We start from the raw sequence: 23,732 nt of genomic DNA on the forward strand, positions 1-23,732 counted from the left end.
CCTTTGCTCAGTGAATGAATCTTGAGTTGCACTATTTCTCCTGTTTCTAATTTCATTCTTGGTAAACGCATCAGGTGAATGCTGGTTTCACTGGGCCTCGGCGCTCTCTTCTTACGGGGATGACCATGCCGATCTCATTGGGTCAACTTAATAATTAAGTGATGTGACACTTTGCAGGCGTCCAGCTGTCATTATTCCTCCTCCCATCACTCTTGGGCTCAGATATCACGAGCTTCTCATTTGGCTAGCATTGTCTTCCCAGCTTTACATGCAAACACATTCACTTTTTGCAACAATTCTATTTTTTGTGTCTTATTATTAATACCGTTAATGAGATGAGGCAGTGAAGGTGACACATGGCACAGCGTTGCTATTCTCTTATTATTAAGCTATTGTTCCCACTTGTAGTAATTGTGAGGTCTGCAGCTTTTCCTTGGGGTCTTACTGGGAATCAGCAAGAGGTTATCTTACTAATAAAAGCAACCTCATCAGATCGAAAGTAATGACAGCTCATGGCTCATCACTAATTCGGAGGACTCAGACTCCTCTCAACAGGATTCTGCCCAAAATAATTCATCATATGTACTGAGAAGGCAGGTCTCTCCCCCTTGCCAGCTGCTTCTCCCCTGGCAGCCTCTCCCCATCTTCTCCTAGGGGCCACGGGCTCCCAGGAATGCCAAGAGTCAGTCAATATTTCTGTGCTCATTCCCCGAAATAAACTCAGTCAGAATGGAAATGCTGTTTGCAGAGTTCAGAGTCCAGAGAGGGGGTGACTTGAAGTCACAGTGGGAGCCCACCTGGTGGGGAGGCTGCAGCGGGGCCGAGGTCAGGACCCCAGGGCTTTGCAGCAATGGGCAGCAGCGAGGGGGCATGTGTGTGGTGATGCCACCAGGGGAAGGGCAGCACTGGGCAATGCCTGGCTCAGTGATGGTCCCCAGGAGAGGCTGAGTGGACTGTGGCTGAGCAATGAGTGAGGAAACCCACTGCCTGCTCCCGGGTCTGTGGCCGTTATGCACTGAGTTACTGTCACTCTGGTCTCGGGATGTGTGAGTCCTCTGTCTGTGGCGCAAGGCTGACCAGACCTTTGCTGGGCGTGGAGCCCCTGCCTCAGAGCCCAGCGCCTCTGCCCTCTCCACATTGCCTCTCCTCGCACCCTTCGAGGGTTCTCATCAGGGACACCCTCTCTCCTCTGCACGTGGCCTGTCCCCTCCCCTGAGCAGTCACCCACAGACTCCTGTCCTCGCATCTCCCTGTCTCCAGGCGCATGCTTTTGCACCTCGCTCGTACTGATTTTGGGCCTAGTCCTTGGATTAAAAATTTTTTTTATGGAAATATAGTTGATATTCAGTGTTGTGGTAGTGTTAGGTGTACAGAAAGTGATTCAGTTGTGTGTATGTATAGTAGTAGTCACTCAGTTGTGTCCTACTCTTTGTGATCCTACGGACTGTAACCCACCAGGTTCCCTTGTTCAAGGGATTCTCTGGGCAAGAATACTGGAGTGGGTAGTCATTCCCTTCTCCAGGGGATCTTCCCAATCCAGGGATTGAACCTGGGTCTCCTGCATTGCAGGCAAATTCTTTACTGTTTGAGCCACCAGGAAGCTGTGTGTGTGTGTGTGTATACACACACATACATATATGTATATATATATGTGTATGTATATATATGTGCTGTGCTGTGCCTAGTTGCTTAGTCATGTCTGACTCTTAGCAACCCCATGGACTGCAGCCCACCAGGCTCTTCTGTCCACAGGGATTCTCCAGGCAAAAATACTGGAGTGGGTTGCCATGCCCTCCTCCAGGGGATCTTCCCAACACAGGGATCCAACCGAAGTCTCTTGCATTGCAGGCGGATTCTTTACTGTCTGAGCCACCAGGGAAACCCATGAATATTGGAGTATTCATGAATACTGGAATATTGGATCCTTCTCCAGGGGATCTTCCTGACCCGTGAATCAAACCAGGGTCTCCTACATTGCAGGCAGATTCTTTACCAGCTGAGCTGCCAGGGAAGCCCATATAATACATATATATGTGTGTTCATGTGAATATGTATATATTCTTTTCCAGATCCTTTTCCCTTATAGGTTATTACAAGATATTCAGTATAGTTCCCTGTGCTATACGGTAGATCTCTGTTGGTTATCTGGTTCTTTTATAGTAGTGTGTATGTAAGTTCATTCCAAACTCCTAGTTTATCCCTCCCTCCTTCCCTGTTGGGTAACCGTAGCTCTGTTTCCTATGTCTGTGAGTCTGTTTCTCTTTTGTAAATAAGGTCATCTGTCTCATATTTTAGATAGAATGTATGAGCAATTTTTATGATGTCTTTCTTTTTTTCTGCCTTTCTTCACTTAGTATGATCATCTCTGTGTCCATCCATGTTGCTGCAAATGGCATTATTTCTTTCTTTATTATGGCTGAGTAATATTCCATTGTATATATGTACCACATTGTCCTTATCCATTCCTCTGCTGATGGACATTTAGGTTGCTTCCATGACCTGGCTACTGTAAAGTGTTGCAGTGAACATGTATCTTTTCAAATTATGTTTTTCTCCAGCTACGTGCCTAGGAATGGGATTGCTGGGTCATGTGGTAGCTCTATTTTTAGTTTTGTAAGGAACCTCCATACTCTTCTTCATAGAGAATGCTCTACATTCCTACCAACAGTGTAGGAGGGTTCCCTTTTCTCCATACCCTCTGCAGCATTTATCGTTCATGGACTTTGATGACAGCCACAGCCCTTCGGTCTGAACAGTGAGGCAGCGCGTCGGCGTCCAGCACTAACCAATTACTGACTTCAAGCCAGTTTATAGGACAAACCTGTTTAGGTATTAAGAGGTCCCAGAGCCTGTGGAGAAGACTCTGTGGTGGGGATTGTCACACGTGGGCCCACCCACTCTGAATCCGCGGTGCGGCTCACGAGTTTGTGGCCTGATTCTTCCTGAGTTTCTCAGATGCTGGACAGTGCTTCACAAACCACAGTTGAATTGGATGCTCTGTGTGATCGGCCCCACCACGCTCTGCCCATTCCTTCCTGGCGGCTTGGCCAGGACCGAGGTGCCCTGAGGTTCAGACTGGTTTTACTCACCTTTGTGTCCTGTGGGCAGGACCAGGTGGCCTTAGAGTTCTGTCCCTTAACTGAACGACCAAGTAAAATATGGTGGCTGTTTGGTGAATATTGTCATAATGACCCAGTTGGGTAATTGAGGCAGAAGAGGTACAATGTGGAAGGGAACATAAAATAACGTGAAGCTCTTTTCCATTTTCAAAAAGGTGTTTCTGCATCTTTTGCAAGATTCCAAGAAGCAACCTGATACTGCCCTGAGCTTGGAGTCGGCACCCCCAGAGCCTGGTCCTGGTCACCGTAAGTCAGGGGACTTCTTTGCATTTCCACTGGGTGAGGGGGTGGGGGTGTGTGAGGTGAGGCCCCCACCCTTACCGCCACCTTGTTTTAACAAAGTAAGTCAGGAAGAGAAAGACCAATACTGTATATTAACGTGTATATATGGTATCTGGTACCAACAGTCCTATGTTCAGGGCAGCAATGGTGACGCAGATGTAAAGAACAGACTTTTGGACTCAATGGGAGAAGGAGAGGGCGGGATGATTTGAGAGAATAGCATTGGAACATGTGTTACCATACGTAAAATCGACAGTCAGTGCAAGCTTGATGTATGATGCAGGGCACCAGAAGCCGGTGTCTGTGATAACCTGGAAGGATGAGCTGGGGAGGGAGGTGGGAGGGGGGTTCAGGAGAGAGGGTTCACGTGTATGCCTGTGGCTGATTCGTATTGATCTATGGCAAAATCCTTCACAATATTGTAAAGTAATTGTCTTCCCATTAAAATAAATAAATTAAAAAAAAGTTGGAGAGGAAGAGATTAAGCACAGTGAGGGGTGTAATTGAATGGAGGCAGAAAGCTTAGTGTTTTTCTTTGACTTGAATCAAACATCTGTGTGTTTGTGGGACAGCTTTACATTTCTTCAGAACTTAATTTATCATAGAAGCAATGTCTTAGTGTAGAAAATGAGGGTAACAGAATCAGTCCATTTTGTTTTCCTGCCTCACGAACAAGCCAGTCCAATATCATTCTCGATGGGCACCTTATGTGCAGGGACTTGGCCAGGACGGGTTTACATGCAGAAAAATCCAAATGTGAGTCTTGCTCCCTGGAGCCTCTGTCCTCTTGGGACTGAAGTGTGTTCTTAAGTTTCATGTGCAGATCTCCATGCACAGGCGTCAGCCATGGAGCAGAACCCTGGTGTGTGACTAGGCCTCAGTGAAGCCAGTTCCTACCCGACCTGTGGGCAGTGACCCAGAAAGGAGGACAGAGCTGGGCTGAAGAGGCCTGGAGGAGGACAGACCTCAGAGGCTTCCTCAGAGACTCCAGGCACATAGAGGGCAAATAAGTGACCAGAACTAAGTGCTTCCGGATGTTGACGACAGATGTTTGGTAGACTGCATTCTCACAAGCAGTGTATGAGTTTCCATCGGCCCTGCTTCCTTTTCAGCTCTTGGTACTGTCAGGCTTAAAAATTATCTATTTTAGGCATCGTAATTGGTTTGTAGGGATCTCTCATTGTGGTTTTAATTTGCTTTTCCCTAATGATTAATGATGTCGGGTGTATCTTATTCTAACAGCTCTATTGAGATAATAATTTTACACGCCACACAGTTTGTCCATTTAACACAGTTCAGCAGTTTGTGGTTTATTCAGAGTTGTGTATCCCTTGCCCCCCTCAAGTTCGGAGCAAGTTGCACTACCACAGGTAAACTCTCCTCAGGTTACCTGTCACCTCCCCTAAGCCCCGTGTGCTCCAGTCATAGGTCAGCTGTACTCTGCTGTCTGTGTCTGCGTGCCTGTCTGCTCTGGACATTCGTACAAGTGGAGCCCACGGCACGTGGGTGTCTGTGTCTGGCGTCCTTTACTCGGCCTGATGTTTCCCAGTGATCACGTGCTGGTCTGTCAGTGCTTCATCCTTTGGTGGCCAGACCATGTTCATTGTCCAGGTGCACCAAAATTGGTTTGCTCTTTCACCAGCTAATGATCTTTCGGGTTGCTTCTAATTTGGGGCTATTACGAAGCTGCTGCCATGAGCATCTGTGTATGAGTTATCTGTGGACGTACGTTCTCTCCTGGGCGTGCATCTAGGAGTGAGATCACTGGTTAACCATGTGAGGACCTGCCGGAGTATGATCTTCCTCCAGTTTCCAGCAACAGGTACCTCACTTCCTCTTGAGCCTCCTCGGTGGCATCTGTAAAGTTCAGGTTTCAGACTGTCTAAAGAAGTTTAAGCTGACTTCACTCAGTATAATAATCTCTAGGTCCATCCGTGTTGATGCAAATGGCATTATTTCATTCTTTTTAGTGGTTGAGTAATATTCCATTGTGTGTAAATGCCACATCTTCTTGACCATTCATCTGTCAGTGGACATTTAGGTTGTTTCCATGCCTTGGCTATTGTGAATAGGGCTGCGGTGAACACAGGGGTGTATGTATCTTTTTGAGCTATAGTTTTGTTCAAAATATGCTCAGAAGTGGGATTGGTGGATCGTATGGTAGCTCTGTTTTTAGTTTTAAAAGGAACCACTGTACTCTTCTCCATAGCATCTGCACCAGTTTACATTCCCATCAGCAGTGTAAGAGGGTTCCCTTTTCAACACAGTCTCTACAGTATTTATTATTTGTAGATTTTTTTTTTTTTGATGATGGCCTTTCTTTTTACTGTGAGGTGATACCTCATTGTAGTTTCGATTTATATTTCTCCAATAATTAATGATATTTAGCATCTTTCATGAATTGGAGAAGGAAATAGCAACCCACTCCAGTGTTCTTGCCTGGAGAATCCCAGGGATGGGGGAGCCTGGTGGGCTGCAGTCCATGGGGTCACACAGAGTCGGACACGACTGAAGTGACTTAGCAGCAGAAGCAGCAGCATCTTTTCATGTACTCTTGGCTATTTGTATGTCTTCCTTTGGAGAAATGTCTTCTTAGATCTGCCCATTTTTTTGATTGGATTGTTTTTTTTGATATTGAGTTGCATGAGCTGTTTATAAATTTGGGGGACTAATCCCTTGTCACTCACATCTTTTGCAAATATTTTCTCCCATTCTATGGTTGTTTTTTTGCTTCTCTTATGGTTTTCTTTGCTGTGGAAAAGCTTTTAAGATTAATTAGGTCCCACTGATTATTTTTGTTTTTATTTCCATTATTCTAGGAGATGCCTTGGAAAAAATATTGCTGCAATTTGTGTCAAAGTGTGTTCTGCCTATGTTTCCTCTAAGAGTTTTATAGTATCCATTTTGAGTTTATTTTTGTGAATGGTGTTAAAAAATGTGCTGCTTTCATTTTTTACATGTTTTCCCGATACGATTTATTGAAGATATTGTCTTTCCTCCATTGTATAGTCTTGCCTTCTTGGTCATAGATATGTGACCGTAGGCATGTGGGTTTATTTCTCGGTTTGCTGACCTATTCCATTCATCTGTATTTCTGTTTTTGTGCCTGGGCCATACTGTGTTGATGACTGCAGCTTTATAGTATAGTTTGAAGTCAGGGAGCCCGGTTCCTCCAATTCTGTTTATCTTTGTCAAGATTGCTTTGGCTGTTCAGCATCTTTTATGTCTCCATACAGATTTTTAAGATTTTTTGTTTTAGCTTTATGAAAAATGCCATTGGTAGTTTGATAGGGATTGTACTGAATCTGTAAATTGTGTTGGTTAGTATAGGCATTTTGATAATATTCATTATTCCAATCCAAGAACATCATATATCTTTCCATTTGTTTGTGTTATCTTTGATTTCTTTCATCAGTACCTTATAGTTTTCAAATACAAGTCTTTTGCTCCTTAGGTAAGTTTATTCATAGGTATTTAATTCTTTTTGAGATAATGGTAATGGGGATTGCTTCCTTGAGTTCCGTTTCTGAATTTTTGTTTTTAGCATCAAAATGCAGCAAAATTCTGTGTATTAACTTTGTATCCTGAAACATCACCAGATTCATTGATTAACTCTAGTAGTTTTCTGGTAGTATCCCTAGGATTTTCTATCTATAGTATTATGTCATTTGGAGACAGTGACAGTTTTACTTCTTTTCCAATTTGGATTGGAATTTGAATTCCTTTTTTTCCCTTTTGTTCACTGATTGCTATGGCAAGGAATTCCAAAACTGTATTGAATAATAGAGGTGAGAGTGGACATCCTTGTCTTGTTCCTAATCTTAGAAGAAATTCAGTTTTTCACCATTGAGAATAATGTTTGCTCTGAGTTTGTCATATATGGCCTTTATTATGTTGAGGTAAGTTCCCTCATGGTCAACAAAAGAGTCCGAAATGCAGTACTTGGATGCAGTCTCAAAAAGGACAGAATGATCTCTGTTTATTTCCAAGGCAAACCATTCAATATCATAGTAATCCAAGTCTATACCCCAACCAGTAACTCCGAAGAAGCTGAAGATGAACGGTTCTGTGAAGACCTACAAGACCTTTTAGAACTAACACCCCCAAAAGATGTCCTTTTCATTATAGGGGACTGGAATGCAAAAGTAGGAAGTCAAGAAACACCTGGGGTAACAGGCAAATTTGGACTTGGAATACAGAATGAAGCAGGGCAAAGGCTAATCGAGTTTTGCCAAGAGAACACACTGCTCATAGCAAACACCCTCTTCCAACAACACAAGAGAAGGCTCTACACATGGACATCACCAGATGGTCAACACCAAAATCAGATTGATTATATTCTTTGCAGCCAAAGATGGAGAAGCTCTATACAGTCAGCAAAAACAAGACCAGGAGCTGACTGTGGCTCAGATCATGAACTCCTTATTGCCAAATTCAGACTTAAATTGAAGAAAGTAGGGAAAACCACTAGACCATTCAGGTATGACCTAAATCAAATCCCTTATGATTATACAGTGGAAGTGAGAAATAGATTTAAGTGACTAGATCTGATATAGTGCCTGATGAACTATGGATGGAAGTTTGTGACATTGTACAGGAGACAGGGATCAAGACCATCCCTATGGAAAAGAAATGCAAAAAAGCAAAATGGCTGTCTGAGGAGGCCTTACAAATAGCTGTGAAAAGAAGAGAAGCAAAAAGCAAATGAGAAAAGGAAAGATATAAGCATCTGAATGCAGAGTTCCAAAGAATATCAAGGAGAGATAAGAAAGCCTTCCTCAGTGATCAATGCAAAAAACAGAGGAAAACAACAGAATGGGAGAGACTAGAGATCTCTTCAAGAAAATTAGAGATACCAAGGGAACATTTCATGTAAAGGTTGGATAAAGGACAGAAATGGCATGGACCTAACAGAAGCAGAAGATATTAAGAAGAGGTGGCAAGAATATACAGAAGAACTGTACAAAAAAGATCTTCATGACCCAGATAATCATGATGGTGTGATCATTGACCTAGAGCCAGACATCCTGGAATGTGAAGTCAAGTGGGCCTTAGAAAGCATCACTACGAACAAAGCTAGTGGAGGTGATGGAATTCCAGTTGAGCTGTTTCACATCCTGAAAGATGAAGCTGTGAAAGTGCTGCACTCAATATGCCAGCAAATTTGGAAAACTAAGCAGTGGCCACAGGACTGGAAAAGGTCGGTTTTCATTCCAATCCCAAAGAAAGGCAACGCCAAAGAATGTTCAAACTACCATACAATTGCACTCATCTCACAGAGCTAGTAAAGTAATGCTCAAAATTCTCCAAGCCAGGCTTCAGCATTACATGAACCGTGAACTTCCAGATGTTCAAGCTGGTTTTAGAAAAGGCAGAGGACCCAGAGATCAAATTGCCAACATCTGCTGGATCATGGAAAAAGCAAGAGAGTTCCAGAAAAACATCTATGTCTGCTTTATTGACTATGCCAAAGCCTTTGACTGTGTGGATCACAATAAACTGTGGAAAATTCTGAAAGAGATGGGAATACCAGACCACCTGAACTGCCTCTTGAGAAATTTGTATGCAGGTCAGGAAGCAACAGTTAGAACTGGACATGGAACAACAGATTGGTTCCAAATAGGAAAAGGAGTCCATCAAGGCAGTATACTGTCACCCTGCTTATTTAACTTATATGCAGAGTACATCAGGAGAAACGCTGGGCTGGAAGAAGCACAAGCTGGAATTAAGATTGCTGGAGAAATATCAATAACCTCAGATATGCAGATGACACCACCCTTATGGGAGAAAGTGAAGAAGAACTAAAAAGCTTGTTGATGAAAATGAAAGAGGAGAGTGAAAAAGTTGGCTTAAAGCTCAACATTCAGAAAACGAAGATCATGGCATCTGATCCCATTACTTCATGGCAAATAGATGGGGAAACAGTGGAAACAGTGTCAGACTTTATTTTTTTGGGATCCAAAATCACTGCAGATGGTGATTGCAGCCATGAAATTAAAAGACACTTACTCCTTGGAAGGAAAATTATGAACAACCTAGATAGCGTATTCAAAAGCAGAGACATTACTTTACTGAAAAAGTTCCGTCTAGTCAAGGCTATGGTTTTTCCAGTGGTCATGTATGGATGTGAGAGTATAAAGAAAGCTGAGCACCGAAGAATTGATGCTTTTGAACTGTGGTGTTAGAGAAGACTCTTGAGAGTCCCTTGGACTGCAAGGAGATCCAACCAGTCCATTCTAAAGGAGATCAGTCCTGGGTGTTCTTTGGAAGGACTGATGCTGAAGCTGAAACTCCATTACTTTGGCGACCTGATGTGAAGAGCTGACTCATTTGAAAAGACCCTGATGCTGGGAAAGATTGAGGGAAGGAAGAGAAGGGGACGACAGAGGATGAGATGGTTGGATGGCATCACTGACTTGATGGACATGAGGTTGGGTAAACTCCGGGAGTTGTTGATGGACAGGGAGGCCTGGCATGCTGCAGTTCATGGGGTTGCAAAGAGTCTGACATGACTGAGTGGCTGAACTGAACTGAGGTTCCCTTTAGGCTTTACTTTCTGGAGAGATTTTTTAAAAATCATAAATGGGTATTTAATTTTGTCAAAAACTTTTTATGCAACTATTGAGATGATCATGTGGTTTTATTCTTCAGTTTGTTAGTGTGGTATATCATACTGATTTGCAGGTGTTGAAAAATCCTTGTATCCCTGGGATAAATCTCACTTAATCATGGTGTATGATCCTTTTAATGTGTTGTTGGATTTGGTTTGCTTGTATTTTGTTAAGGATTTTGCGTCTGTGTCCATCAGTGGTATTGGCCTGTAATTTTCTTCTTTTGTGTTGTCTTTGTCTGATTTTGCTATCAGAGTGATGGTGGTCTTATAGAATGTGGAGTGTTCCTCCCTCTGCAACTTTTTGGAATTGTTTAAAATGATAGGTGTTAGCTCTTCTCTAAACGCTTGATAGAATTTATGTGTGAAGTCATTTGGTCCTGGGCTTTTGTTTGTTTGGAGTTTTTATTTTTGTATTTTTTAAATTTTATTTTATTTTTAAACTTTACAGTATTGTATTGGTTCTGCCATATATCGAAATGAATCCGCCACAGGCATACACGTGTTCCCCATCCTGAACCCTCCTCCTCCTCCTCCCCCATACCATCCCTCTGGGTCATCCCAGTGCACCAGCCCCAAGCATCCAGTATCGTGCATTGAATCTGGACTGGTGACTCATTTCATATATGATATTATACATATTTCAATACCATTCTCCCAAATCATCCCACCCTCTCCCTCTCCCACAGAGTCCAAAAGACTGTTCTATACATCAGTGTCTCTTTTGCTGTCTCGTATACAGGGTTATTGTTACCATCTTTCTAAATTCCATATATATGCGTTAGTATACTATATTGGTGTTTTTCTTTCTGGCTTACTTCACTCTGTATAATAGGCTCCAGTGTCATCCACCTCATTAGAACTGATTCAAATGTATTCTTTTTAATGGCTGAGTAATACTCCATTGTGTATATGTACCACAGCTTTCTTATCCATTCATCTGCTGATGGACATCTAGGTTGCTTCCATGTCCTGGCTATTATAAACAGTGCTGCGATGAACATTGGGGTGCATGTGTCTCTTTCCCTTCTGGTTTCCTCAGTGTGTATGCCCAGCAGTGGGATTGCTGGATCATAAGGCAGTTCTGTTTCCAGTTTTGTAAGGAATATCCACACTGTTCTCCATAGTGGCTGTACTAGTTTGCATTCCCACCAACAGTGTAAGAGGGTTCCCTTTTCTCCATACCCTCTCCAGTATTTATTGCTTGTAGACTTTGGATCGCAGCCATTCTGACTGGTGTGAAATGGTACCTCATAGTGATTTTGATTTGCATTTCTCTGATAATGAGTGATGTTGAGCATCTTTTTCATGTGTTTGTTAGCCATCTGTACGTCTTCTTTGGAGAAATGTCTATTTAGTTCTTTGGCCCATTTTTTGATTGGGTCATTTATTTTTCTGGAATTGAGCTGCAGGAGCTGCTTGTATATTTTGGAGATTAGTTGTTTGTCAGTTGCTTCATTTGCTATTATTTTATCCCATTCTGAAGGCTTTTTCACCTTGCTTATAGTTTCCTTTGTTGTGCAGAAGCTTTTAAGTTTAATTAGGTCCCATTTGTCTATTTTTGCTTTTATTTCCAATATTCTGGGAGGTGGGTCATAGAGGATCCTGCTGTGATGTATGTCGGAGAGTGTTTTGCCTATGTTCTCCTCTAGGAGTTTTATAGTTTCTGGTCTTACGTTTAGATCTTTAACCCATTTTGAGTTTATTTTTGTGTATGGTGTTAGAAAAGTCTGTACGTGTCCCTAGATCTGAAGTGGGTTTCTTATAGACAGCATATATATGGGTCTTGTTTTTGTATCCATTCAATCAGTCTATGTCCTTTGGTCGTAGCATTTAATTCATTTACATTTAAGGTAATATCAATATGTATGTTCTTATTGACATTTTGTTAATTGTTTTGGGTTTATTTTTGTAGGTGTTTTTTCTTCCCTTTCTCTTTTGTTCTCTTGTGATTTGATGCCTAATTTTAGTGTTGTGTTTGGATTGCTTTGGTGTGTGTTTGTGTGTGTGTGCATGTATAATGGAGATTTTCAGTTTGCAGTTGCTATAAGGTTTTGATATAGCAGGCTATATATACATACACACATACATATATACACACACACACACACACACACACACAAGATTGCTTGAAGTTACTGATCTTTTAGTTTCAAATGCATTTCCAATATCCTACATTTGTAGTCTCTTCTTACAATTGCTGGTTTTACATCATATTTGTGTGCAAAATATTCACTTATCTCCCAGTCTCTGAGGTCAGAAGTCTGGAGTCTCCCAAGGCTGAAATAGAGGTGCCATCTGCTCTACATTCTTATTTAGAATCCTCCTTATCTGGATCCTCTACCAGATTTTCTCAGCTTGTGGGTAGAATTTAGGTCCTTGTGCTCATAGAAGGCAATGGCAACCCACTCTAGTACTCTTGCCTGGAAAATCCCATGGATGGAGGAGCCTGGTAGGCTGTAGTCCATGGGGTCACTAAGAGTTGGGCATGACTGAGCGACTTCACTTTCACTTTTCACTTTCATGCATTGGAGAAGAAAATGGCAACCCACTCCAGCGTTCTTGCCTGGAGAATCCCAGGGACAGAGGAGCCTAGTGGGCTGCTCTATGGGGTTGCACAGAGTCGGACACGACTGAAGCAACTTAGCAGCAGCAGCAGCTCATAGAACTGGGCTCTACCATGGTTGGCCAGCAGTGAATGGATTTGCTCTCAGATCCTATAAGTCACCCTCAGGTCTTAGCCATGTGGCTCTCACACAAGAGGATGCATTTCTTCTTCAGACTGAACAGGAGAAAGTCCCTGTTTTGGTTTTTTTAAAGGCAATCTTAATTAAATATGTAAGTTTTTACTTCTGCTGTTGTGTAGCCTAAGTGTAGGAGTGACAGCTGTTAGATTCAAGGTCTTCCCCTATAGTCAAAGGAAAAGGCCTGTAACCCTTTATGAAGGGTCAGCCTTTGGGTTCCTTCAGACTTATATTATTGTAACTGCCGAGCTTATTTCCATGTTACTAATTAATTTGGGCCCCTCTTCATATTTACAGTGATTTGAATTTGTTTCAAAATCCTGTAATTGTTTACTTTTCCCATGAATCATTAATTTTTAAAAGTAGTGTTTTATGTGTGTTTTTACTAACAGAAACTGGGTGTATCTGACCATAAAGGGCACAGTTCTCAGGCACACAGTTGGGTGAACTTCCCATGGTGCACCTGTGCAGCCATCACCCAGGCTGGCTTGGCTGGCCCTCATGTCCTCGCCAGTCAGACCTTTCCTCTGACAGTAGCGCTCTAACTTTCAGTAGTTTTGCCTGTTTTCTTAACTTCATATGAGTGGAATAATACAATATGCACAAAATTGTGTGGGTTTTTTTCCTATGTTTTATCTCTGAGATTCATCTGTGTTACTGCTTGTGTAACTTCTGTGTTAATATTCCGCTGTAGATATCATAACTTGTCTCTGTTTTATATAAAATTTTTATTTTAACTGAACAGAGGCATTATTTTTTCTTTCAGTACTAGAATGTTGCCTAAGGGGTTAATTTTTGAGTCTTCAGTTTTTTATGTCACGTTAGTTAAATGACTTTTATATATATGCACAAATTTAAAGAAAATATGATTATGCTCTCATAAACATTTTGTCATTGTTGAGAATTTAAGATATTTACATTGAAAATGTATTGCCTACATATATATCCTCTTCATTCTGGCTATATGTCTCTTTTGAAAATGATAATTCCATGTTCTGAATTTGGGGAACATTATGAAAATCCATGTAAATATGTTAGAAATAGACATACAAAAAAGCTAACATTACTTGAAAAAGAGGTATGTTTTAAATTTTAAAGAGAATCCCGAGGAAAGAAAAAAATTATAGTGTTTTCCATTACTGTTGTAAAATATGATATAAAAATGTAATCTCATTTATCATTGAAATTACAAATTATGGAACTGGAAAATACATCATTTGAAAATCTATTTAAGTATTTCATTACTAAAAAGAAATGAGTCCAAGAAACATTAAAACAAATTTGGTACCAGATTGCCTACATTTACCAATTTTATCATATTCTGCAAAATCCTCCTGTTCAGCTCAGCATGAGGCCTGTACCTAAGTAAAATTTATGCTACTTCCTGGAAGTAATTTTATCAGAAAGTTAGATCAGGATTTCGGAGACTGTGTGTTTTCATGTCTTCTGGGTAAAATGCTTTAGTGACTATGTTTGTCTATTTTTGTTTGCGTGATCCCCATTAGGGAAACATGATTTCTAGAGTAACCACTTACAGAAAGGTTCCTCTTCCAACGAATGCCCTGGAAACTTACTGTTTGTCATGTTTTCCTATACCGGGGGCACCCCCTACCTCTGCAGATACCCCTTCTCTCTACACACCCCGTGTCTTCAGAAACAGCCTGCCAGTAAGTCAGTTCTTATTTCTCTGAGAGACTGATGAAGGCAGAATAAAATATAGAATATAGACTTAATCCTTGGAGCCCCAGTGCTCCACAGAGATGAGCTGTGGAGTCTAGTCCTGTGTGGTGAGGCAGGCGTGGGAACTGCCCCCACATAGAGGCACCCAGAGGGCGTCAGACCTGTGACACACACACTGTGTGTGTGTTCTCACTACACACCCGCAGCCAGCCTAGAGGCAGGCCTTCCCACCTGTCTGGGTGAGGAGGCTGAGATTAAGTTATCCTGTCTGTCTGCCCACCCTTAGCAGGTCCAGCAGGAAACGCCCATCCAGGTGCACTACCTGCTGTTTCGGTCTCTTTGGATCCTTTATTTTTTGCAAAGGCTTTTCCAAGATCTAATATACTTGGGTTTATTATAATACTTGATGTATACCTAGAGAACTGGATTCACTGGTTGACTTACTGAAAAATTTACTGAGCACACATCAAAATGTTGACCCAGAGAATTTGTTGAGATATTGAGCACTGAACTTCACCCCCAGATTCCCAGTTTAGTTGTTTAGGATGGGGGCCAAGGACCTGCATATCTGATGAGCTCCCAGGCATTGCTGCTGCTCCAGGCCCCACACCTTGAATCCACTGGTTGGGTGGAATAGTTGGGCAGTTCTACTTAGAATCACAAGTTTCAAGTCTGTTGGCTCTTTCTGCTGCTTTCTAGCAGGGCATTGGTGTTGCGGACTGAATGATGAATGATGAAAGAAAGTGAAAGTGTTAGTTGCTCAGTTGTGTCCAACTCTTTGTGACTCTATGGACTGTAGCCCACCAGGCTCCTCTGTCCATGGGATTCTCCAGGCAAGAATCCTGGAGTGGGTTGCCATTTCCTCCTCCAGGGGATCTTCCTGACCCAAGGACTGAACCCAGGTCTCCCACATTGCAGGAATACTCTTTATTGTCTGAGGCACAGGGACTAAATGGTGTCTGTTAAAGTACTGGTCCCACCACCTCAGCAGGTGAGTGTGTTTGGAGGCAGGGTCTTTAAAAAAATCATTTTTTTTAATGCAATCTTTTAAAAAATTTATTTATTTTAATTGGAGGCTAATTACAATATTATATTGGTATTGCCATACATTGACATGAAACCGCCGTGGGTGTACATGTGTTCCCCATCCTGAACCCTCCTCCTACCTCCCTCCACATCAAATCCCTCTGGGTCATCCCGGTGCACCAGCCCCGAGCACCCTATATCATACATCAGACCTGGACTGGTGATCCATTTCACATATGATAATATACATGTTTCAGTGCCATTCTCCCAAGTCATCCCACCTTTGCCTTCTCCCACAGAGTCCAAAAGACTGTTCTATACATCTATATATCTGTCTCTTTTGCTGTCTTGCATATAGGGTCATCATTACCATCTTTCTAAATTCCATATATATGCGTTAGTATACTGTATTGGTGTTTTTCTTTCTGACTTACTTCACTCTGTATAATAGGCTCCAGTTTCATCCACCTCATTAGAACTGATTCAAGTGTATTCTTTTTAATGGCTGAGTAATATTCCATCGCGACCCAGATAATCACAATGGTGTGATCACTGACCTAGAGCCAGACATCTTGGAATGTGAAGTCAAGTGGGCCTTAGAAAGCATCACTACGAACAAAGCTAGTGGAAGTGATGGAATTCCAGTTGAGCTATTTCAAATCCTGAAAGATGAAGCTGTGAAAGTGCTGCACTCAATATGCCAGCACATTTCGAAAACTCAGCAGTGACCACAGGACTGGAAAAGGTCAGTTTTCATTCCAATCCCAAAGAAAGGCAATGCCAAAGAATGCTGAAACTACCGCATAATTGCACTCATCTCACACGCTACTAAAGTCATGCTCAAAATTCTCCAGGCCAGGCTTCAGCAATACGTGAACCGTGAACTTCCTGATGTTCAAGCTGGTTTTAGAAAAGGCAGAGGAACCAGAGAGCAAATTGCCAACATCCGCTGGATCATGGAAAAAGCAAGAGAGTTCCAGAAAAACATCTATGTCTGCTTTATTGACTATGCCAAAGCCTTTGACTGTGTGGATCACAATAAACTGTGGAAAATTCTGAAAGAGATGGGAATACCAGACCACCTGACCTGCCTCTTGAGAAATCTGTATGCAAGTCAGGAAGCAACAGTTAGAACTGGACATGGAACAACAGACTGGTTACAAATAGGAAAAGGAGTCCATCAAGGCTGTATATTATCACCCTGCTTATTTAACTTATATGCAGAGTACATCATGAGAAACTCTGGACTGGAAGAAACACAAGCTGGAATCAAGATTGCCGGGAGAAATATCAATAACCTCAGATATGCAGATGACACCACCCTTATGGCAGGAAGTGAAAAGGAACTAAAAAGCCTCTTGATGAAAGTGAAAGTGGAGAGTGAAAAAGTTGGCTTAAAGCTCAACATTCAGAAAATGACCATCATGGCATCTGGTCCCATCACTTCATGGCAAATAGATGGGGAAACAGTGGAAACAGTGGCTGACTTTACAGAAAAATAAAATAAAAATGCTGGAGATTTTACTCACTGCAGATGGTGACTGCAGCCATGAAATTAAAAGACTCTTACTCCTTGGAAGGAAAGTTATGACCAACCTAGATAGCATATTCAAAAGCAGAGACATTACTTTGCCAACAAAGGTCCGTCTAGTCAAGGCTATGGTTTTTCCTGTGGTCATGTATGGATGTGAGAGTTGGACTGTGAAGAAGGCTGAGCGCTAAAGAATTGATGCTTTTGAACTGTGGTGTTGGAGAAGACTCTTGAGAGTCCCTTGAACTGCAAGGAGATCCAACCCGTCCATTCTGAAGGAGATCAGCCCTGGGATTTCTTTGGAAGGATTGATGCTAAAGCTGAAACTCCAGTACTTTGGCCACCTCATGCGAAGAATTGACTCATTGGAAAGGACTCTGATGCTGGGAGGGATTGGGGGCAGGAGGAGAAGGGGACAACAGAGGATGAGATGGCTGGATGGCATCACTGACTTGATGGACGTGAGTCTCAGTGAACTCCGGGAGTTGGTGATGGACAGGGAGGCCTGGCGTGCTGTGATTCATTGGGTCACAAAGAGTCAGACACGACTGAGCGACTGAACTGAACTGAATATTCCATTGTGTGTATGTACCACGGCTTTCTTATCCATTCGTCTGCTGATGGACGTCTAGGTTGCTTCCATGTCCTGGCTATTATAAACAGTGCTGCAATGAACATTGGGGTACACGTGTCTCTTTCATTTCTGGTTTCCTCGGTGTGTATGCCCAGTAGTGGGATTATTGGATCATATGGCAGTTCTATTTCCATTTTTTTAAGGGATCTCCACACTATTCTCCATAGTGTCTGTACCAGTTTGCATTCCCACCAACAGTGTAAGAGGGTTCCCTTTTCTCCACACCTTCTCCAGGATTTATTGCTTGTACACTTTTGGATGGCAGCCATTCTGACAGATGTGAGATGGTACTTCATTGTAGTTTTGATTTGCATTTCTCTGATAATGAGTGATGTTGAGCATCTTTTCATGTGTTTGTTAGCCATCTGTATGTCTTCTTTGGAGAAATGTCTGTCTAGTTCTTTGGCCCATTTTTTGATTGGGTCATTTATTTTTCTGGAATTGAGCTGCAGGAGCTGCTTGTATATTTTTGAGATTAATTCTTTGTCAGTTACTTTGTTTGCTATTATTTTATCCCATTCTGAAGGCTGTCTTTTCACCTTGCTTATAGTTTCCTTTGTTGTGCCCAAACTCATTCTATGAGGCCACCATCACCCTAATACCAAAACCTGACAAAGATGCCAGAAAAAAAGAAAACTACAGGCCAATATCAGTGATGAACATAGATGCAAAAATCCTTAACAAAATTCTAGCAGTCAGAATCCAATAACACATTAAAAAGATCATATACCATGATCAAGTGGGCTTTATCCCAGAGATGCAAGGATTATTCAATATCTGCAAATCAGTCAGTATAATACACCACATTAACAAATTGAAAAATAAAAGCCATATGATTATCTCAATAGACACAGAGAAAGCCTTTGACAAAATTCAACATCCATTTATGATTAAAAAAACTCTCCAGAAAGCAGGAATAGAAGGAACATACCTCAACAGAATAAAAGCTATATATGACAAACTCACAGCAAACATTATCCTCAATGGTGAAAAATTGAAAGCATTTCCCCTAAAGTCAGGAACAAGACAAGGGTGCCCAGTTTTGGCCACAGCAATCAGAGTAGAAGAAGAAATAAAAGGAATCCAAATTGGAAAAGAAGAAGTAAAACTCTCACTGTTTGCAGATGACATGATCCTCTCCATAGAAAACCCTAAAGACTCCACCAGAAAATTACCAGAGCTAATCAATGAATATAGTAAAGTTTCAGGAAATAAAATCAACACACAGAAATCCCTTGCATTCCTGTACACTAATAATGAGAAAATAGAAAGAGAAATTAAGGAAACAATTCCATTCACCATTGCAAAGAAAAGAATATAATACTTAGGAATATATCTACCTAAAGAAACTAAAGACCTATATATAGAAAACTATAAAACACTGGTGAAAGAAATCAAAGAGGATACTAATAGATGGAGAAATATACCATGTTCATGGATTGGAAGAATCAATATAGTGAAAATGAGTATACTACCCAAAGCAACCTATAGATTCAATGCAATCCCTATCAAGCTACCAACGGTATTTTTCACAGAGCTAGAACAAATAATTTCACAATTTGTATGGAAATACAAAAAACCTCGAATAGCCAAAGCCATCTTGAGAAAGAAGACTGGAACTGGAGGAATCAACCTGCCTGACTTCAGGCTCTACTACAAAGCCACAGTCATCAAGACAATATGGTAGTGGCACAAAGACAGAACTATTGATCAATGGAACAAAAGAGAAAGCCCAGAGATAAATCCACGCACCTATGGTCTCCTTATCTTTGTTGTGCAAAAGCTTTTAAGTTTAATTAGGTCCCATTTGTTTATTTTTGCTTTTATTTCTTTTACTCTGGGAGGTGGGTCATAGAGGATCCTGCTGTGATTTATGTCAGAGAGTGTTTTGCCTATGTTTTCCTCTAGGAGTTTTATAGTTTCTAGTCTTACATTTAGATTTTTAATCCATTTTGAGTTTATTTTTGCATATGGTATTAGAAAGTGTTCTAGTTTCATTCTTTTACAAGTGGTTGACCAGTTTTCCCAACACCACTTGTTAAAGAGATTGTCTTTTATCCATTGTATAGTCTTGCCTCCTTTGTCAAAGATAAGGTGTCCATAGGTGCGTTAAGTGAGGTTACACGAATGGGTACTAAACCTGTATGACTGGTCTCCTCAGGAAAGGCGATTTGGCCATAAAAAGAGACACCAGAGAGCATGCCTGACTGGGAAGAGCCATGTGAGGACCCCATCTGCTGGCCTGGAAGGGAGGCCTCAGGCACAGCAGCTCTGCTGGCACCTGATCTTGGACCTCCAGCCTCAATGCCAGAGATAAAGCATATTTCTATAGCTGAATCCACCAGGACTGCCTACTTTGAAAGGCTTTCAGAGCAACTGGTGCAGCCAAACAGCATGAGGTGTTTCCCTGCTGTGCTCTTCACACAGGACACAAAGGTGGAGTTGCAGGGTCCAGCCCTGTGGCTCAGCCACACCCTTGGTGACCTTGACCTTCTGCCTGCCTTGAATCCGCTGACCCCAGGGCATGGTGATCAGCCTCTGCACCCCAGGCCTCTCCTCTCTCCTGAGTGGTCACATCCCTGCAACGTCCAGTGTGTTGGTCCTTCACAGGTTTGACCAGGCTGAGTTCTCTTCACTCACTTGCATGGTTCTCACTTTCTTCCGAGAGGCTTCTGAACGCCTCTAGACTGCGCAGTGGCGGCAGGGGATGGATGCTCGGTGACTGGCTCTCGGCCGTCCAGCTTGCCTCCCTGGGCTCCCATGGTACTGGTGAGAATTCAATCACTGGAAATTGCACCCTCCTTGTGGCTCTGGCCTCCCCCTTGCCTCTTCTGCCACAGAGAGCACTGGCCTCTGCCCCCCTACCCCCCACCGCCCCTGCCTGCTCCACTCCTTCTTCCCTTGTCTCCTCCCAGGAGAGAGAGGGTCCCCCTTCCTGGGTGAGCACAGGTCCTCTGCCCAGGACAAGAGCCTCCGACCTTCTGAGCAGAAATCCTTTCCTTTGTCTTTTCAGTCTCCTATCTCCTGAGTCTCTCCCATCAGGGCTTACATAGGCTCGTGGGTCTTCCTTTGGAAACCAAATGGCACATGAAAGCAGAAACTTTCTCCGCAACCCCTGCCCCCACAGACCCGCCCGCCTCCTGGCTTCCTGCAGGGCTCCCCCCTTCACACGGACAGTGAGATACCCTCACATCCACCCGCTGTGTCCTGTGCCCACGCCGCTCACCCAGGGTTTGCTCTGATTCCCCAGTGGCCCTGTGCCGCTTGCTCTGAAGGCCTCACTGCTGACCTGTGAGTGGCGTTCAGCCCTGACTCTGTGCACAAAACCCTCTTTCCTGGAACCTGGTGATGTCGCACGTCTGCAGGCTCCAGGCCCCGGCCTCTCCTCTTGTCACCCCTCTCTGAGCTCCACTCTCTGCCCACGGCTATCTCTTCCTGGCCGGAGGCGGCAGTGTCTGTCTGCTCGTCCCTGTAGCTCTTGAGGAATCTCTGGTTACACCCCCCAAACCCAAGCTGGGGCTGTGACCACCTGCTTGCAGCTCCATCCAGGAGCCTCTCAGCCCCTTCCTCTCTGTGTGGTCCAGCCCAGCTCATGATTCCCACCTGTCAGTCTTCCACCCCTTCAGAGAACATCATCTCTCTTCACTTGGTTTACATGACAATCACTCCAATCCCACTCTCCACATAGCCAGAGGCATTGAAGTATTTGATTGCAAACTTCCTACTCAAAGTTTTCCGTTTTTTGGCACCCAGATTCTGCCCACAGACCTGATCGATCCATAGCTGGCAGTGCCTCCCAGTGTCTGTGCTGCAACCAGCCCGGATCCCTTCCATATCTTGAGCTGTGGGGCTCTGTCTGGCCCCTGGGACCTTCACCTAGCCCTTCTCCTGCCCCCAAGACCTCTCCCTTCCCTGCATCTCTGAGCACATCCCAGCTTCGGCTGGTCCAGTTGTTCCTCATTTTTATTGCTAAATAATATTCCATTATAAATATATATATATGTATAAAACGTGTGTACAGGGTTCTGACTTTTCCACATTCTTGCCAAAAGTTTCTACACAGCCAAGGAAACAACAGAATGAAAAGGTAGCCTACAGAATGAAAGAAAATATTTGCAAACTATGTACCTGATAGAGGTTAATATCCAAAATATGTAAGGAACTCCTGCAATCAGTAACAAAGAAACAAATAACTTGATTTAAAAATGGGCAGAGAATCTGCAATATTTCCAGAGGAGACATACAGATGGACAACAGTTAAATGAAGAAATTCTCAAAATCACTAACCATCAGGAAAATGCAAACAAAACCATAAATGGAATCACCTTATATGTGTTAGGTTTGGCTATTTTATATATATAAAGCAGGGTAACCTGATGTTTATTAAAATGGCAGATTTTTATGCCTGACTTCCACAAATTTGGGGCTTCCCTGATAGCTCAGTTGGTAAAAAATCTGCCTGCAACGCAGGAGATTCCGGTTCGATTCCTGGGTTGGGAAGATCCCCTGGAGAAGGGATAGGCTACCCACTCCAGTCTTCTTGGGCTCCGCTTGTGACTCAGCTGGTAAAGAATCTGCCTGCAATGTGGGAGACCTGGGTTTGATCCCTGGGTTAGATAGATCCTCTGGAGAAGGGAAAGGCTACCCACTCCAGTATTCTGGCCTGGTGAATTCCATGGACTATACAACCCATGGGGTTTCAAAGAGTTGGATGTGACTTTAACTTTCCACGAATTTTGATTCCAAAAACTTAGACGTTTGCTTTTTTAAGCGTTCATCCCAGTTTACTTTGATTTAGGTAGTCTGTGGTCACTGCTATAAAAGCACCCTTTAAGAATCTCTTTAAACCAAATTTGATGTGAAACTTCACAAATTCATCTAATAGTGAATGTAGGAAACAAGTGTTTTCTCCCTATAAGGCTTTGCTGCTGAGATCCCATTGATATTCTGATAACTCTGGTTGTCAGCATCACTTTATCTAAACTTCTTTCTTTCCCCTCGATTTAATCTTCTGTACTTCGTCTATAATTACTGCTTTTGTGATGATGGGAAGCAATTTTGGCAGTGAGTAATCTGAAGGCTCTGCGGCCTCTCCTGTGGTTTTTAAGACCATCCTGTTGACTGCCATCCTACCGGGAGGCCAATATTCTCTGCCTCTTCATTGAGCTGTTGCAGATTCTGTATATCTCCTAGGGCTTGGCCTTGGCATTAGATGCAGAGCTGTCTTTTCTTCTTTGTCCACATTTCCTCAAACTTCAAATGCTTCCTTCTCTGTAAGAGGTGGTGGTGGGGTGGGGGGGGGCGGAAATTCGTGTCTGCTGCTGCTTACACCTGCCAGAGAAGGTCTGTGTGCCAAGTTCGCTAAAATCAGCAGAGAGCTACTGGCGGGGTGCTTTGCAGAAAATGGTCTGCCAAAATAAAAATGGGATTGAAATAGACTTGGGTGGAATACATGCTAGTGGCAGGTGCCAGAAAGCAGCAGCTTTGGTCACAGGGGACTCGGGAAGCAGGGAAAGTGTGTGGAGCTGGCATGCAGATCAGAACTGCCAGAGCAAGCTCCCGAGGCTGGTGATGTTTGTGCTCAGTTGGGTCTGACTCTTTGTGACCCCATGGACTGTAGGCCGCCAAGCTCCTCTGTCCATGGGATTTCCCAGCCAAGAATATTGGAGTAGGCTGCCATTTTCTATGCCAGGGAATTCTCCTGACTCAGGGATTGAACCCACATCTCTTGAGTCTCCTGCATTGGCAGGTGGATTCTTTACCACTGGCGCCACCTGGGAAGGTTGGCGATGAATAGTTACCATATCATCCTCATTTCCTGAACTGGAGTCTCATCTTCTTGTGAAATATTTGACAGAGAATGTGTTTTACTTCTCTGAAGTGTAGTCATTGCCTCAAAAGTCATGGGACCAACTCGGGTAAATCAGACAGGAGAGCTCTGGGCACCTTTAGGGGCCTGCCAGTCCTCAGGAAGCTGAGGATAGATGTGCCCTGGATGCTTCCCGCCCCCTCCACACACCCCCCCTGGCCGGAGTGGGTGGAGATTGAGTCGGGCATCCTGAACTGGTACCTTGTTTGTTCCTCCCTGATGGTTGCAGCTGCCTTG

At 43.0% G+C, this 23,732-nt stretch overlaps 1 protein-coding gene across 1 annotated transcript in view; it reads left to right on the forward strand.

The window, feature by feature from the left end:
- ABCA13 (ATP binding cassette subfamily A member 13) overlaps positions 1-23,732 on the forward strand; it is a 351,879-nt gene that overhangs the window by 154,963 nt on the left and 173,184 nt on the right. Inside the window, exon 38 of the mRNA XM_070368866.1 lies at positions 3,275-3,365. Coding sequence (XP_070224967.1) covers positions 3,275-3,365 — 91 coding nt within the window. The remainder of the gene's footprint in view (positions 1-3,274; positions 3,366-23,732) is intronic.

Source organism: Bos mutus, chromosome 4 (genome assembly GCF_027580195.1).
Source record: "Bos mutus isolate GX-2022 chromosome 4, NWIPB_WYAK_1.1, whole genome shotgun sequence".
Classification (NCBI taxonomy): Eukaryota; Metazoa; Chordata; class Mammalia; order Artiodactyla; family Bovidae; genus Bos; species Bos mutus.